At 41.6% G+C, this 15,597-nt stretch overlaps 2 protein-coding genes, 1 long non-coding RNA gene and 9 other non-coding genes across 12 annotated transcripts; all 12 read right to left on the reverse strand.

The window, feature by feature from the left end:
• Positions 1-8: 8 nt before the first annotated feature.
• LOC148007371 (uncharacterized) lies at positions 9-8,040 on the reverse strand. The gene is made up of 9 exons (XM_087603582.1): positions 8,032-8,040; positions 7,631-7,929; positions 6,210-6,329; positions 5,793-5,836; positions 4,373-4,492; positions 3,956-3,999; positions 2,119-2,652; positions 697-816; positions 9-236 (listed from the first exon to the last, which is right to left on the reverse strand). Exons 1-5 carry the CDS (start codon positions 8,038-8,040, stop codon positions 4,407-4,409), a joined length of 558 nt encoding a protein of 185 aa, XP_087459708.1. The 3' UTR covers positions 9-236; positions 697-816; positions 2,119-2,652; positions 3,956-3,999; positions 4,373-4,406.
• LOC148007372 (small nucleolar RNA SNORD115) lies at positions 563-640 on the reverse strand. Its single transcript, XR_015656528.1, has one exon. It is a non-coding gene; the product is annotated as a small nucleolar RNA SNORD115 (small nucleolar RNA).
• On the reverse strand, positions 2,402-2,478 carry LOC120100244 (small nucleolar RNA SNORD115). Its single transcript, XR_015656508.1, has one exon. It is a non-coding gene; the product is annotated as a small nucleolar RNA SNORD115 (small nucleolar RNA).
• LOC120100246 (small nucleolar RNA SNORD115) lies at positions 4,239-4,316 on the reverse strand. Its single transcript, XR_015656516.1, has one exon. It is a non-coding gene; the product is annotated as a small nucleolar RNA SNORD115 (small nucleolar RNA).
• LOC120100263 (small nucleolar RNA SNORD115) lies at positions 6,076-6,153 on the reverse strand. The gene has a single exon (XR_015656529.1). It is a non-coding gene; the product is annotated as a small nucleolar RNA SNORD115 (small nucleolar RNA).
• LOC120100285 (small nucleolar RNA SNORD115) lies at positions 7,914-7,991 on the reverse strand. The gene has a single exon (XR_015656607.1). It is a non-coding gene; the product is annotated as a small nucleolar RNA SNORD115 (small nucleolar RNA).
• LOC148007373 (uncharacterized) lies at positions 7,972-10,906 on the reverse strand. The gene is made up of 4 exons (XM_087603587.1): positions 10,823-10,906; positions 9,886-9,996; positions 9,469-9,512; positions 7,972-8,167 (listed from the first exon to the last, which is right to left on the reverse strand). Exons 1-4 carry the CDS (start codon positions 10,904-10,906, stop codon positions 8,044-8,046), a joined length of 363 nt encoding a protein of 120 aa, XP_087459713.1. The 3' UTR covers positions 7,972-8,043.
• LOC120100241 (small nucleolar RNA SNORD115) lies at positions 9,752-9,829 on the reverse strand. The gene has a single exon (XR_015656530.1). It is a non-coding gene; the product is annotated as a small nucleolar RNA SNORD115 (small nucleolar RNA).
• Positions 10,907-11,329: 423 nt separating the features above from the next.
• On the reverse strand, positions 11,330-15,524 carry LOC148007374 (uncharacterized). The gene is made up of 3 exons (XR_015646406.1): positions 14,986-15,524; positions 13,147-13,190; positions 11,330-11,843 (listed from the first exon to the last, which is right to left on the reverse strand). It is a non-coding gene; the product is annotated as an uncharacterized LOC148007374 (long non-coding RNA).
• On the reverse strand, positions 11,590-11,667 carry LOC120100274 (small nucleolar RNA SNORD115). The gene has a single exon (XR_015656608.1). It is a non-coding gene; the product is annotated as a small nucleolar RNA SNORD115 (small nucleolar RNA).
• Positions 13,430-13,507, reverse strand: LOC148007375 (small nucleolar RNA SNORD115). Its single transcript, XR_015656225.1, has one exon. It is a non-coding gene; the product is annotated as a small nucleolar RNA SNORD115 (small nucleolar RNA).
• LOC148007376 (small nucleolar RNA SNORD115) lies at positions 15,269-15,346 on the reverse strand. The gene has a single exon (XR_015656226.1). It is a non-coding gene; the product is annotated as a small nucleolar RNA SNORD115 (small nucleolar RNA).
• Positions 15,525-15,597: the final 73 nt, after the last annotated feature.

Raw genomic sequence — 15,597 nt, forward strand, 5'->3', positions numbered from 1 at the left:
TAGCATACCGTTGTCTTTATAAGCCGAGCGACTTTGCTCCTCGGGGTCCCTGTTCAGAAGAGCTGTAACACTGAGAAGAGCTGTAACACTGAGAAGAGGTTTAACACTAAGAAGAGCTGCAACACTAAGAAGAGCTGTAACACAGTAAAGGCTTCCTCGCAGAAGAATCCTGTTGCAACGCGTCGTTCTTGCTGGTGGGACATTGGGCGCATGACATTCAAAATACTGAAGAATACCTTAAAGGAAATTCAATCCATTAATCGTGATCATTTCACTCACCTGGGAATAGTGATCCACTGGACCTCAGGGGTGATGCCAGGGGATTGCAAGACATCAGAGCAGAGAGGGCAATGATGACGGGGTAGGTGTTGCAGACTTGCACACAAGCAGATTATGAGACTAGGTGCTAGTTGGCAGGCAGTGTTTGCCAGCACACTTGCACTAAGATTGTCCAGGTTCCCACAGAGGGGAAAGAGCACAAGGGCATCAGAGCAGCTCAGATGAGTGCCGCAAGTGGTCCTCAAAGAGACTAAGTAGTGCTTGTAAACCTGGCACCCTGGTTGGGCCTCAGCGTAATCCTATTGAGCATGATTTTTATGTCATCATTCTGTTCTTGACTTTCTGTTGTCATCATTGACCTAGACACAGGCAGGACACAACTGTCAATAATGTAATTTCACCTGCACCATGGCTTACCTGGGCTGCCAACACTGCCTCAGATTATGAATCCTCACTTGCAAGTGCAGAGGATAAAAGGGCACAGCGCTCTTGTGTGGAATAAGGGGAGACGTAGCTTGAACTTGAAGACTGTCCTCTCTAAAAAGGAAAGAGTAAGATGTGAGGGCAATTGTATCCCTTCAGTTCATACAATCCTGTTAATTTTAAGGAGGCTGTTTAAGAAGTCTAATGTATGATGCCACTGAGTAGAATCACTCTTGCAACTTCCACTTCCATGCTGACATTCCCAACACATGGAACGTTACTACCCTAAGCGATCAATAGGTCAATAGGTACTCAAAACCAAATCATTAATGAAGGGGATCAAACATGCTCTTGATCATATACACCGATCAAATCTTTCAATTGCTAAACATTGTCAGAAACCAAGGCAAAGGTGAATTTACCTGAGTAATATTGGAAGGACAATACACGAACACTTACGTATACTTTAATCAAATTTTCATGAGACTTGTGCATTTCAGATTTTATGTGCTAGGCTATGTTCATTCCTCCCCATTTCCACACTGCATGGTAAAAATCAGTTCCCACAGCTGGTAAGTGAATGCTGAAGAGAATCTGTTGCCCAGAGGAATGCAACAAGTATTTTGGCCATGAATCCCTGAGCGTTAGTACTCAGTGATTGCCATGTGAACAAACTGAGAATGTGACCAAAATTCGTGTGACTAGATGAGTTGGTGATTGCAAGTATCCCATTGATATATCGTTCCTCTGTCTCAAGAGATCGAGAAACCATCTCCTTGATAGCATTTGTTTTCTGATGAATACTGATGTAAACTTTAGTAACATCAAGAATGAAGCAGTGTGATGACACATAGAAGAAAATTGGTAGCCAAAGCCACACCTTCAACTTCAATCTACCCTACTGGCTAGGTTCCCTGTGGCCTGAGAGTTTCGTGAAAAATTTCGCGAAGCTCCCTTTGGGGCAATAATTCTTGGAGTGTCTTTTGATGCAGAAAATTTTTCGCCAATTTCTTCATCTCTAAACTAAAGTCTTATTCCTGGGTTCCCCTTGCCATTGGAAATCGATCTCTGTGCACCAGCTTGGATTTGTGATCCTGTGTGTGGACTGAAATTTCTCCAAATTCAAAAGGTATATTCATATTCCAGATCCCTCCATTTGTGTAGATAGTATCATCTAGGATCTCTTCCAAGAAATTCAATTTTATGGCTGTATGAACTGCAGGTAGAAAGGAATTTCTCTACATTTTTAATAGTGCAGTTCCAAGGGACAAAACATACTGAGAAGTGAAATTCATTTCTGACTGGGATTGCATTATTTTTAATTAAGAAACCTTTGATGGGCTGAAATTATTGGTCAAAATACTGAGGAATATCTTATAGGAAGTTCAATCCATTAATCGTGATCATTTAACTCACCTGGGAATACTGATCCACTGGGCCAGTGGGGTGATGCCTGGTGACTGCAAGACATCAGAGCAGAGAGGGTAATGATGACGGGGTTGGTGTTGCAGACTTGCACACAAGCAGATTATGAGAGTAGGTGCTATTTGGCAGGCAGTGTTTGCCAGCACAGTTGCACTAAGATTGTCCAGGTTCCCACAGAGGGAAAAGAGCACAAGGTCATCAGAGCAGCTCAGATGAGTCCCGCAAGTGGTCCTCAAAGAGACAATGTAGTGCTTGTAAACCTGGCTCCCTGGTTGGGCCTCAGCATAATCCTATTGAGCATGATTTTTATGTCATCATTCTGTTCTTGAATTCGGTTGTCATCATTGACCCAGACACAGGCAGGACACAACTGTCAATAATGTAATTTCACCTGCACCATGTCTTCCCTGGGTCCCAACACTGCCTCAGAATTTGAATCCTCACTTGCAAGTGCAGAGGGTACAAGGGCACAGCGCTCTTGTGTGGAATAAGGGAGACATAGCTTGAATTTGAAGACTGTCCTCTCTAAAAAGGAAAGAGGAAGATGTGAGGGCAATTGTATCACTTCAGTTCATACAATCATGTAAATTTTAAGGAGATTGTTTAAGAAGTCTAATGTATGATGCCACTTAGCAGAATCACTCTTGCAACGTCCATTTCCATGCTGATATTCTCAACACATGGAAAGTTACTTCCCTAAGATAACATTAAGGTCAATAGGTACCCAAAACCAAATCATTGATGAAGGGGATGACACATGCAGTTTGTCATATACACCGATCAAATCTTTCAATTGCTAAACATTGTCAGAAACCAAGGCAAAGGAGAATTTACCTGAGTAATATTGGAAGGACAATACACGAACAGTTATGTATACTTTAATCAAATTTTCATGAGACTTGTGCATTTCAGATTTTATGTGCTAGGCTATGTTCATTCCTCCCCATTTCCATACTGCATGGTAACAATCAGTTCCCACAGCTGGTAAGTGAATGCTGAAGAGAATCTGTTGCCCAGAAGAAAGCAACAAGTATTTTGGCCATGAATCCCTGAGCCTTAGCACTCAGTGATTGCCATGTGATGAAACTCAGAATGTGACCAAAATTCGTGTGACTAGATCAGTTGGTGTTTGCAAGTATCCCATTGACATCACGTTCCTCTGTCCCAAGAGCTCCAGAAACCATGTCCTTGATAGCATTTGTTTTCTGATGAATACTGAAGTAAATTTTAGTAAGATCAAGAATGAAGCTGTGTGATGACACATAGAAGGGAATTGGTAGCCAAAGCCACACCTTCAACTTCAATCTACCCTACTGGCTAGGTTCCCTGTGGTCTGAGAGTTTCGTGAAAAATTTCGCGAAGCTCCCTTTGGGGCAATAATTCTTGGAGTGTCTTTTGATGCAGAAAATTTATCGCCAATTTCTTCATCTCTAAACTAAAGTCTTATTCCTGGGTTCCCCTTGCCATTGGAAATCCATCTCTGTGCACCAGCTTTGATTTGTGAGCCTGTGTGTGGACTGAAATTTCTCCAAATTCAAAAGGTATATTCATATTCCAGATCCCTCCATTTGTGTAGATAGTATCATCTAGGATCTCTTCCAAGATATTCAATTTTATGGCTGTATGAACTACAGGTAGAAAGGAATTTCTCTACATTTTTAATAGTGCAGTTCCAAGGGACAAAACATACTGAGAAGTGAAATTCATTACTGACTGGGATTGCATTATTTTTAATTAAGAAACCTTTGATGGGCTGAAATTATTGGTAAAAATACTGAGGAATATCTTATAGGAAGTTCAATCCATTAATCGTGATCATTTCACTCACCTGGGAATAGTGATGCACTGGACCGCAGGGGTGATGCCAGGTGACTGCAAGACATCAGAGCAGAGAGGGTAATGATGACAGGGTTGCTGTTGCAGACTTGCACACAAGCAGATTATGAGATTAGGTGCTAGTTGGCAGGCAGTGTTTGCCAGCACAGTTGCACTAAGATTGTCCAGGTTCCCACAGAGGGAAAAGAGCACAAGGTCATCAGAGCAGCTCAGATGAGTCCCGCAAGTGGTCCTCAAAGAGACTAAGTAGTGCTTGTAACCCTGGCTCCCTGGTTGGGCCTCAGCGTAATCCTATTGAGCATGATTTTTATGTCATCATTCTGTTCTTGACTTTCTGTTGTCATCATGGACCCAGACACAAGCAGGACAAAACTGTCAATAATGTAATTTCACCTGCACCATGGCTTACCTGGGCTGCCAACACTGCTTCAGAATTTGAATCCTCACTTGCAAGTGCAGAGGGTACAAGGGCACAGCGCTCTTGTTTGGAATAAGGGTAGACCTAGCTTGAATTGGAAGACTGTCCTCTCTAACAAGGAAAGAGCAAGATGTGAGGGCAATTGTATCCCTTCAGTTCATACAATCCTGTTAATTTTAAGGAGGCTGTTTAAGAAGTCTAATGTATGATGCCACTTAGCAGAATCACTCTTGTAACATCCACTTCCATGCTGACATTCCCAACACATGGAAAGTTACTTCCATAAGCGATCAATAGGTCAATAGGTACCCAAAACCAAATCATTGATGAAGGGGATGACACATGCTCTTTGTCATATACACCGATCAAATCTTTCAATTGCTAAACATTGTCAGAAACCAAGGCAAAGGTGAATTTACCTGAGTAATATTGGAAGGACAATACACGAACAGTTACGTATACTTTAATCAAATTTTCATGAGACTTGTGCATTTCAGATTTTATGTGCTAGGCTATGTTCATTCGTCCCCATTTCCATTCTGCATGGTAACAATCAGTTCCCACAGCTGGTAAGTGAATGCTGAAGAGAATCTGTTGCCCAGAAGAAAGCACCAAGTATTTTGGCCATGTTCCCCTGAGCGTTAGCACTCAGTGATTGCCATGTGATGAAACTCAGTATGTGACCAAAATTCGTGTGACTAGATCAGTTGGTGTTTGCAAGTATCCCATTGACATCACGTTCCTCTGTCCCAAGAGCTCCAGAAACCATCTCCTTGATAGCATTTGTTTTCTGATGAATACTGAAGTAAATTTTAGTAAGATCAAGAATGAAGCTGTGTGATGACACTTAGAAGGGAATTGGTAGCCAAAGCCACACCTTCAACTTCAATCTACCATACTGGCTAGGTTCCCTGTGGCCTGAGAGTTTCGTGAAAAATTTCGCGAAGCTCTCTTTGGGGCAATAATTCTTGGAGTGTCTTTTGATGCAGAAAATTTTTCGCCAATTTCTTCATCTCTAAACTAAAGTCTTATTCCTGGGTTCTCCTTGCCATTGGACATCCATCTCTGTGCACCAGCTTGGATATGTGAGCCTGTGTGTGGACTGAAATTTCTCCAAATTCAAAAGGTATATTCATATTCCAGATCCCTCCATTTGTGTAGATAGTATCATCTAGGATCTCTTCCAAGATACTCAATTTTATGGCTGTATGAACTACAGGTAGAAAGGAATTTCTCTACATTTTTAATAGTGCAGTTCAAATGGACAAAACATACTGAGAAGTGAAATTCATTTCTGACTGGGATTGCATTATTTTTAATTAAGAAACCTTGATGGGCTGAAATTATTAGAAAAATACTGAGGAATATCTTATAGGAAGTTCAATCCATTAATCGTGATCATTTCACTTACCTGGGAATAGTGATTCTCTGGACCGCAGGGTTGATGCCAGGTGACTGCAAGACATCAGAGCAGAGAGGGTAATGATGACGGGGTTGGTGTTGCAGACTTGCACACAAGCAGATTACGAGACTAGGTGCTAATTGGCAGGCAGTGTTTGCCAGCACAGTTGCACTAAGATTGTCCAGGTTCCCACAGAGGGAAAAGAGCACAAGGTCATCAGAGAAGCTCAGATGAGTCCCGCAAGTGGTCCTCAAAGAGACTAAGTAGTGCTTGTAACCCTGGCTCCCTGGTTGGGCCTCAGCGTAATCCTATTGAGCATGATTTTTATGTCATCATTCTGTTCTTGACTTTCTGTTGTCATCATTGACCTAGACACAGGCAGGACACAACTGTCAATAATGTAATTTCACCTGCACCATGGCTTACCTGGGCTGCCAACCGTGCCTCAGAATTTGAATCCTCACTTGCAAGTGCAGAGGATAAAAGGGCACAGCGCTCTTGTGTGGAATAAGGGGAGACGTAGCTTGAACTTGAAGACTATCCTCTCTAAAAAGGAAAGAGTAAGATGTGAGGGCAATTGTATCCCTTCAGTTCATACAATCATGTTAATTTTAAGGAGACTGTTTAAGAAGTCTAATGTATGATGCCACTGAGTAGAATCACTCTTGCAACTTCCACTTCCATGCTGACATTCCCAACACATGGAACGTTACTACCCTAAGAGATCATTAAGGTCAATAGGTACCCAAAAATAAACCATTGAGGAAGGGGATCACACATGCTCTTGATCATTTACACTGAGCAAATCTTTCAATTGCTAAACATTGTCAGACACCAAGATAAAGGTGAAGTTCCCTGAGTAATATGGGGAGGACAATACACAAACAGTTACATATACTTTAATCAAATTTTCAAGAGACTTGTGCGTTTCAAATTTTATGTGCTAGGCTGTGTTCATTACTCCCCATTTCCATACTGCGTGGGAACAATCAGTCCCCAAGCTGGTAAGTGAATGCTGAAGAGAATCAGATGCCCAGAAGAAAGCCACAAGTATTTTGGCCATGAATCCCTGAGTGTTAGCACTCAGTGATTGCCATGTGATCAAAATGAGAATGTGACCAAAATTAATGTGACTAGATCAGTTGGTGTTTGCAAGTATCCCATTGACATCACGTTCCTCTGTCCCAAGAACTCCAGAAACCATCTCCTTGATAGCATTTGTTTTTGATGAATACTGAAGTAAAATTTAGTAAGATCAAGAATGAAGCAGTGTGATGACACATAGAAGGGAATTGGTAGCCAAAGCCACACCTTCAACTTCAATCTACCCTACTGGCTAGGTTCCCTGTGGCCTGAGAGTTACGTGAAAAATTTCGCGAAGCTCTCTTTGGGGCAATAATTCTTGGAGTGTCTTTTGATGAAGAAAATTTATCGCCAATTTCTTCATCTCTAAACTAAAGTCTTATTCCTGGGATCCCCTTGCCATTGGAAATCCATCTCTGTGCACCAGCTTGGATTTGTGATCCTGTGTGTGGACTGAAATTTCTCCAAATTCAAAAGGTATATTCATAATCCAGATCCCTCCATTTGTTTAGATAGTATCATCTAGGATCTTTTCCAAGAAATTCAATTTTATGGCTGTATGAACTACAGGTAGAAAGGAATTTCTCTACATTTTTAATAGTGCAGTTCAAAGCGACAAAACATACTGAGAAGTGAAATTCATTTCTGACTGGGATTGCATTATTTTTAATTAAGAAACCTTTGATGGGCTGAAATTATTGGTCAAAATACTGAGGAATATCTTATAGGAAGTTCAATCCATTAATCGTGATCATTTCACTCACCTGGGAATACTGATCCACTGGACCGCAGGGGTGATGCCAGGTGACTGCAAGACATCAGAGCAGAGAGGGTAATGATGACGGGGTTGGTGTTGCAGACTTGCACACAAGCAGATTATGAGAGTAGGTGCTAGTTGGCAGGCAGTGTTTGCCAGCACAGTTGCACTAAGATTGTCCAGATTCCCACAGAGGGAAAAGAGCACAAGGGCATCAGAGCAGCTCAGATGAGTCCCGCAAGTGGTCCTCAAAGAGACTAAGTAGTGCTTGTAACCCTGGCTCCCTGGTTGGGCCTCAGGGTAATCCTATTGTGCATGATTTTTATGTCATCATTCTGTTCTTGACTTTCAGTTGTCATCATTGACCCAGACACAGGCAGGACACAACTGTCAATAATGCAATTTCACCTGGACCATGGCTTACCTGGGCTGCCAACACTGCCTCAGAATTTGAATCCTCACATGCAAGTGCAGAGGACACAAGGGCACAGCGCTCTTGAGAGGAATAGGGGTAGACCTAGCTTGAATTTGAAGACTGTCTTCTCTAAAAAGGATAGAGCAAGATGTGTGGGCAACTGTATCACTTCAGTTCATACAATCATGTTAATTTTAAGGAGACTGTTTAAGAAGTCTAATGTATGATGCCACTTAGCAGAATCCCTCTTGCAACATCCACTTCCATGCTGACATTCCCACCACATGGAAAGTTACTTCCCTAAGAGATCATTAAGGTCAATAGGTACCCAAAACCAAATCATTGACGAAGGGGATGACACATGCTCTTGATCATATACACCGATCAAATCTTTCAATTGCTAAACATTGTCAGAAACCAAGGCAAAGGTGAATTTACCTGAGTAATATTGGAAGGACAATACACGAACAGTTACGTATACTTTAATCAAATTTTCATGAGACTTGTGCATTTCAGATTTTATGTGCTAGGCTATGTTCATTCCTCCCCATTTCCATACTGCATGGTAACAATCAGTTCCCACAGCTGGTAAGTGAATGCTGAAGAGAATCTGTTGCCCAGAGGAAAGCAACAAGTATTTTGGCCATGAATCCCTGAGCGTTAGCACTCAGTGATTGCCATGTGATCAAACTGAGAATGTGACCAAAATTCGTGTGACTAGATCAGTTGGTGTTTGCAAGTATCCCATTGACATCACGTTCCTCTGTCCCAAGAGCTCCAGAAACCATCTCCTTGATAGCATTTGTTTTCTGATGAATACTGAAGTAAATTTTAGTAAGATCAAGAATGAAGCTGTGTGATGACACTTAGAAGGGAATTGGTAGCCAAAGCCACACCTTCAACTTCAATCTACCATACTGGCTAGGTTCCCTGTGGCCTGAGAGTTTCGTGAAAAATTTCGCGAAGCTCTCTTTGGGGCAATAATTCTTGGAGTGTCTTTTGATGCAGAAAATTTTTCGCCAATTTCTTCATCTCTAAACTAAAGTCTTATTCCTGGGTTCTCCTTGCCATTGGACATCCATCTCTGTGCACCAGCTTGGATTTGTGAGCCTGTGTGTGGACTGAAATTTCTCCAAATTCAAAAGGTATATTCATATTCCAGATCCCTCCATTTGTGTAGATAGTATCATCTAGGATCTCTTCCAAGATACTCAATTTTATGGCTGTATGAACTACAGGTAGAAAGGAATTTCTCTACATTTTTAATAGTGCAGTTCAAATGGACAAAACATACTGAGAAGTGAAATTCATTTCTGACTGTGATTGCATTATTTTTAATTAAGAAACCTTGATGGGCTGAAATTATTAGAAAAATACTGAGGAATATCTTATAGGAAGTTCAATCCATTAATCGTGATCATTTCACTTACCTGGGAATAGTGATCCTCTGGACCGCAGGGTTGATGCCAGGTGACTGCAAGACATCAGAGCAGAGAGGGTAATGATGACGGGGTTGGTGTTGCAGACTTGCACACAAGCAGATTACGAGACTAGGTGCTAATTGGCAGGCAGTGTTTGCCAGCACAGTTGCACTAAGATTGTCCAGGTTCCCACAGAGGGAAAAGAGCACAAGGTCATCAGAGCAGCTCAGATGAGTCCCGCAAGTGGTCCTCAAAGAGACTAAGTAGTGCTTGTAACCCTGGCTCCCTGGTTGGGCCTCAGCGTAATCCTATTGAGCATGATTTTTATGTCATCATTCTGTTCTTGACTTTCTGTTGTCATCATTGACCTAGACACAGGCAGGACACAACTGTCAATAATGTAATTTCACCTGCACCATGGCTTACCTGGGCTGCCAACCGTGCCTCAGAATTTGAATCCTCACTTGCAAGTGCAGAGGATAAAAGGGCACAGCGCTCTTGTGTGGAATAAGGGGAGACGTAGCTTGAACTTGAAGACTATCCTCTCTAAAAAGGAAAGAGTAAGATGTGAGGGCAATTGTATCCCTTCAGTTCATACAATCATGTTAATTTTAAGGAGACTGTTTAAGAAGTCTAATGTATGATGCCACTGAGTAGAATCACTCTTGCAACTTCCACTTCCATGCTGACATTCCCAACACATGGAACGTTACTACCCTAAGAGATCATTAAGGTCAATAGGTACCCAAAAATAAACCATTGAGGAAGGGGATCACACATGCTCTTGATCATTTACACTGAGCAAATCTTTCAATTGCTAAACATTGTCAGACACCAAGATAAAGGTGAAGTTCCCTGAGTAATATGGGGAGGACAATACACAAACAGTTACATATACTTTAATCAAATTTTCAAGAGACTTGTGCGTTTCAAATTTTATGTGCTAGGCTGTGTTCATTACTCCCCATTTCCATACTGCGTGGGAACAATCAGTCCCCAAGCTGGTAAGTGAATGCTGAAGAGAATCAGATGCCCAGAAGAAAGCCACAAGTATTTTGGCCATGAATCCCTGAGTGTTAGCACTCAGTGATTGCCATGTGATCAAAATGAGAATGTGACCAAAATTAATGTGACTAGATCAGTTGGTGTTTGCAAGTATCCCATTGACATCACGTTCCTCTGTCCCAAGAACTCCAGAAACCATCTCCTTGATAGCATTTGTTTTTGATGAATACTGAAGTAAAATTTAGTAAGATCAAGAATGAAGCAGTGTGATGACACATAGAAGGGAATTGGTAGCCAAAGCCACACCTTCAACTTCAATCTACCCTACTGGCTAGGTTCCCTGTGGCCTGAGAGTTACGTGAAAAATTTCGCGAAGCTCTCTTTGGGGCAATAATTCTTGGAGTGTCTTTTGATGAAGAAAATTTATCGCCAATTTCTTCATCTCTAAACTAAAGTCTTATTCCTGGGATCCCCTTGCCATTGGAAATCCATCTCTGTGCACCAGCTTGGATTTGTGATCCTGTGTGTGGACTGAAATTTCTCCAAATTCAAAAGGTATATTCATAATCCAGATCCCTCCATTTGTTTAGATAGTATCATCTAGGATCTTTTCCAAGAAATTCAATTTTATGGCTGTATGAACTACAGGTAGAAAGGAATTTCTCTACATTTTTAATAGTGCAGTTCAAAGCGACAAAACATACTGAGAAGTGAAATTCATTTCTGACTGGGATTGCATTATTTTTAATTAAGAAACCTTTGATGGGCTGAAATTATTGGTCAAAATACTGAGGAATATCTTATAGGAAGTTCAATCCATTAATCGTGATCATTTCACTCACCTGGGAATAGTGATCCACTGGACCGCAGGGGTGATGCCAGGTGACTGCAAGACATCAGAGCAGAGAGGGTAATGATGACGGGGTTGGTGTTGCAGACTTGCACACAAGCAGATTATGAGAGTAGGTGCTAGTTGGCAGGCAGTGTTTGCCAGCACAGTTGCACTAAGATTGTCCAGATTCCCACAGAGGGAAAAGAGCACAAGGGCATCAGAGCAGCTCAGATGAGTCCCGCAAGTGGTCCTCAAAGAGACTAAGTAGTGCTTGTAACCCTGGCTCCCTGGTTGGGCCTCAGGGTAATCCTATTGTGCATGATTTTTATGTCATCATTCTGTTCTTGACTTTCAGTTGTCATCATTGACCCAGACACAGGCAGGACACAACTGTCAATAATGCAATTTCACCTGGACCATGGCTTACCTGGGCTGCCAACACTGCCTCAGAATTTGAATCCTCACATGCAAGTGCAGAGGACACAAGGGCACAGCGCTCTTGAGAGGAATAGGGGTAGACCTAGCTTGAATTTGAAGACTGTCTTCTCTAAAAAGGATAGAGCAAGATGTGTGGGCAACTGTATCACTTCAGTTCATACAATCATGTTAATTTTAAGGAGACTGTTTAAGAAGTCTAATGTATGATGCCACTTAGCAGAATCACTCTTGCAACTTTCACTTCCATGCTGACATTCCCACCACATGGAAAGTTACTTCCCTAAGAGATCATTAAGGTCAATAGGTACCCAAAACCAAATCATTGACGAAGGGGATGACACATGCTCTTGATCATATACACCGATCAAATCTTTCAATTGCTAAACATTGTCAGAAACCAAGGCAAAGGTGAATTTACCTGAGTAATATTGGAAGGACAATACACGAACAGTTACGTATACTTTAATCAAATTTTCATGAGACTTGTGCATTTCAGATTTTATGTGCTAGGCTATGTTCATTCCTCCCCATTTCCATACTGCATGGTAACAATCAGTTCCCACAGCTGGTAAGTGAATGCTGAAGAGAATCTGTTGCCCAGAGGAAAGCAACAAGTATTTTGGCCATGAATCCCTGAGCGTTAGCACTCAGTGATTGCCATGTGATCAAACTGAGAATGTGACCAAAATTCGTGTGACTAGATCAGTTGGTGTTTGCAAGTATCCCATTGACATCACGTTCCTCTGTCCCAAGAGCTCCAGAAACCATCTTTTTGATAGCATTTGTTTTCTGATGAATACTGAAGTAAACTTTAGTAAGATCAAGAATGAAGCAGTGTGATGACACATAGAAGGGAATTGGTAGCCAAAGCCACACCTTCAACTTCAATCTACCCTACTGGCTAGGTTCCCTGTGGCCTGAGAGTTACGTGAAAAATTTCGGGAAGCTCTCTTCGGGGCAATAATTCTTGGAGTGTCTTTTGATGCAGAAAATTTATCGCCAATTTCTTCATCTCTAAACTAAAGACTTATTCCTGGGTTCCCCTTGCCATTGGAAATCGATCTCTGTGCACCAGCTTGGATTTGTGAGCCTGTGTGTGGACTGAAATTTCTCCAAATTCAAAAGGTATATTCATATTCCAGATCCCTCCATTTGTGTAGATAGTATCATCTAGGATCTCTTCCAAGAAATTCAATTTTATGGCTGTATGAACTACAGGTAGAAAGGAATTTCTCTACATATTTAATAGTGCAGTTCAAAGCAACAAAACATACTTAGAAGTGAAATACATTTCTGACTGGGATTGCATTATTTTTAATTAAGAAACCTTTGATGGGCTGAAATTATTGGTCAAAATACTGAGGAATATCTTATAGGAAGTTCAATCCATTAATCGTGATCATTTCACTCACCTGGGAGTAGTGATCCACTGGACCGCTGGGGTGATGCCAGGTGACTGCAAGACATCAGAGCAGAGAGGGTAATGATGACAGTGTTGGTGTTGCAGACTTGCACACAAGCAGATTATGAGATTAGGTGCTAGTTGGCAGGCAGTGTTTGCCAGCACAGTTGCACTAATATTGTCCAGGTTCCCGCAGAGGGAATAGTGCACAAGTTCATCAGAGCAGCTCAGATGAGTCCCGCAAGTAGTCCTCAAAGAGACAAAGTAGTGCTTGTTACCCTGGCTCCCTGGTTGGGCCTCAGCGTAATCCTATTGAGCATGATTTTTATGTCATCATTCTGTTCTTGACTTTCTGTTGTCATCATTGACCCAGACACAGGCAGGACAAAACTGTCAATAATGTAATTTCACCTGCACCATGGCTTACCTGGGCTGCCAACACTGCCTCAGAATTTGAATCCTCACTTGCAATAGCAGAGGGTACAATGGCCCAGTGCTCTTCTGTGGAATAAGGATAGACCTAGCTTGAATTTGAAGACTGTCCTCTCTTAAAAGGAAAGAGCAAGATATGAGGGCAATTGTATCCCTTCAGTTCATACAATCCTGTTAATTTTAAGGAGGCTGTTTAAGAAGTCTAATGTATGATGCCACTTAGCAGAATCCCTCTTGCAACATCCACTTCCATGCTGACATTCCCAACACATGGAAAGTTACTTCCCTAAGCGATCAATAGGTCAATAGGTACCCAAAACCAAATCATTAATGAAGGGGATCAAACATTCTCTTGATCATATACACCAATCAAATCTTTCAATTGCTAAACATTGTCAGAAACCAAGGCAAAGCTGAATTTACCTGAGTAATATTGGAAGGACAATACACGAACACTTACGTATACTTTAATCAAATTTTCATGAGACTTGTGCATTTCTGATTTTATGTGCTAGGCTATGTTCATTCCTCCCCATTTCCATACTGCATGGTAACAATCAGTTCCCACAGCTGGTAAGTGAATGCTGAAGAGAATCTGTTGCCCAGAGGAATGCAACAAGTATTTTGGCCATGAATCCCTGAGCGTTAGTACTCAGTGATTGCCATGTGAACAAACTGAGAATGTGACCAAAATTCGTGTTACTAGATCAGTTGGTGATTGCAAGTATCCCATTGATATATCGTTCCTCTGTCTCAAGAGCTCGAGAAACCATCTCCTTGATAGCATTTGTTTTCTGATGAATACTGATGTAAACTTTAGTAACATCAAGCATGAAGCAGTGTGATGACACATAGAAGAAAATTGGTAGCCAAAGCCACAATTACAACTTCAATCTACCCTACTGGCTAGGTTCCCAGTGGCCTGAGAGTTACGTGAAAAATTTTGCGAAGCTCTGTTCGGGGCAATAATTCTTGGAGTGTCTTTTGATGCAGAAAATTTATCGCCAATTTCTTCATCTCTAAACTAAAGTCTTATTCCTGGGTTCCCCTTGCCATTGGAAATCGATCTGTGTGCACCAGCTTGGATTTGTGATCCTGTGTGTGGACTGAAATTTCTCCAAATTCAAAAGGTATATTCATATTCCAGATCCCTCCATTTGTGTAGATAGTATCATCTAGGATGTCTTCCAAGAAATTCAATTTTATGGCTGTATGAACTACAGGTAGAAAGGAATTTCTCTACATTTTTAATAGTGCAGTTCAAAGGGACAAAACATACTGAGAAGTGAAATTCATTTCTGACTGGGATTGCATTATTTTTAATTAAGAAACCTTTGATGGGCTGAAATTATTGGTCAAAATACTGAGGAATATCTTATGGGAAGTTCAATCCATTAATCGTGATCATTTCACTCACCTGGGAATACTGATCCACTGGACCGTTGGGGTGATGCCAGGTGACTGCAAGACATCAGAGCAGAGAGGGTAATGATGACAGGGTTGGTGTTGCAGACTTGCACACAAGCAGATTATGAGTTTAGGTGCTGGTTGGCAGGCAGTGTTTGCCAGCACACTTGCACTAAGATTGTCCAGGTTCCCGCAGATGGTATAGTGGACAAGGTCATCATAGCATCTCAGATGAGTCCCGCAAGTGGTCCTCAAAGAGACAAAGTAGTGCTTGTCACCCTGGCTCCCTGGTTGGGCCTCAGCGTAATCCTATTGAGCATGATTTTTATGTCATCATTCTGTTCTTGACTTTCTGTTGTCATCATTGACCCAGACACAGGCAGGACACAACTGTCAATAATGTAATTTCACCTGAACCATGGCTTACCTGGGCTGCCAACACTGCCTCAGAATTTGAATCCTCACTTGCAAGTGCAGAGGATACAAGGGCACAGCGCTCTTGTGTTGAATAAGGGTAGACCTAGCTTGAATTTGAAGACTGTCCTCTCTAAAAAGGAAAGAGCAAGATGTGAGGGCAATTGTATCCCTTCAGTTCATACAATCATATTAATTTGAAGGAGGC

The sequence above is a fragment of the Rattus norvegicus genome, chromosome 1 (genome assembly GCF_021556685.1).
Source record: "Rattus norvegicus strain SHRSP/BbbUtx chromosome 1, alternate assembly SHRSP_T2T, whole genome shotgun sequence".
In the NCBI taxonomy this organism is placed as follows: domain Eukaryota; kingdom Metazoa; phylum Chordata; class Mammalia; order Rodentia; family Muridae; genus Rattus; species Rattus norvegicus.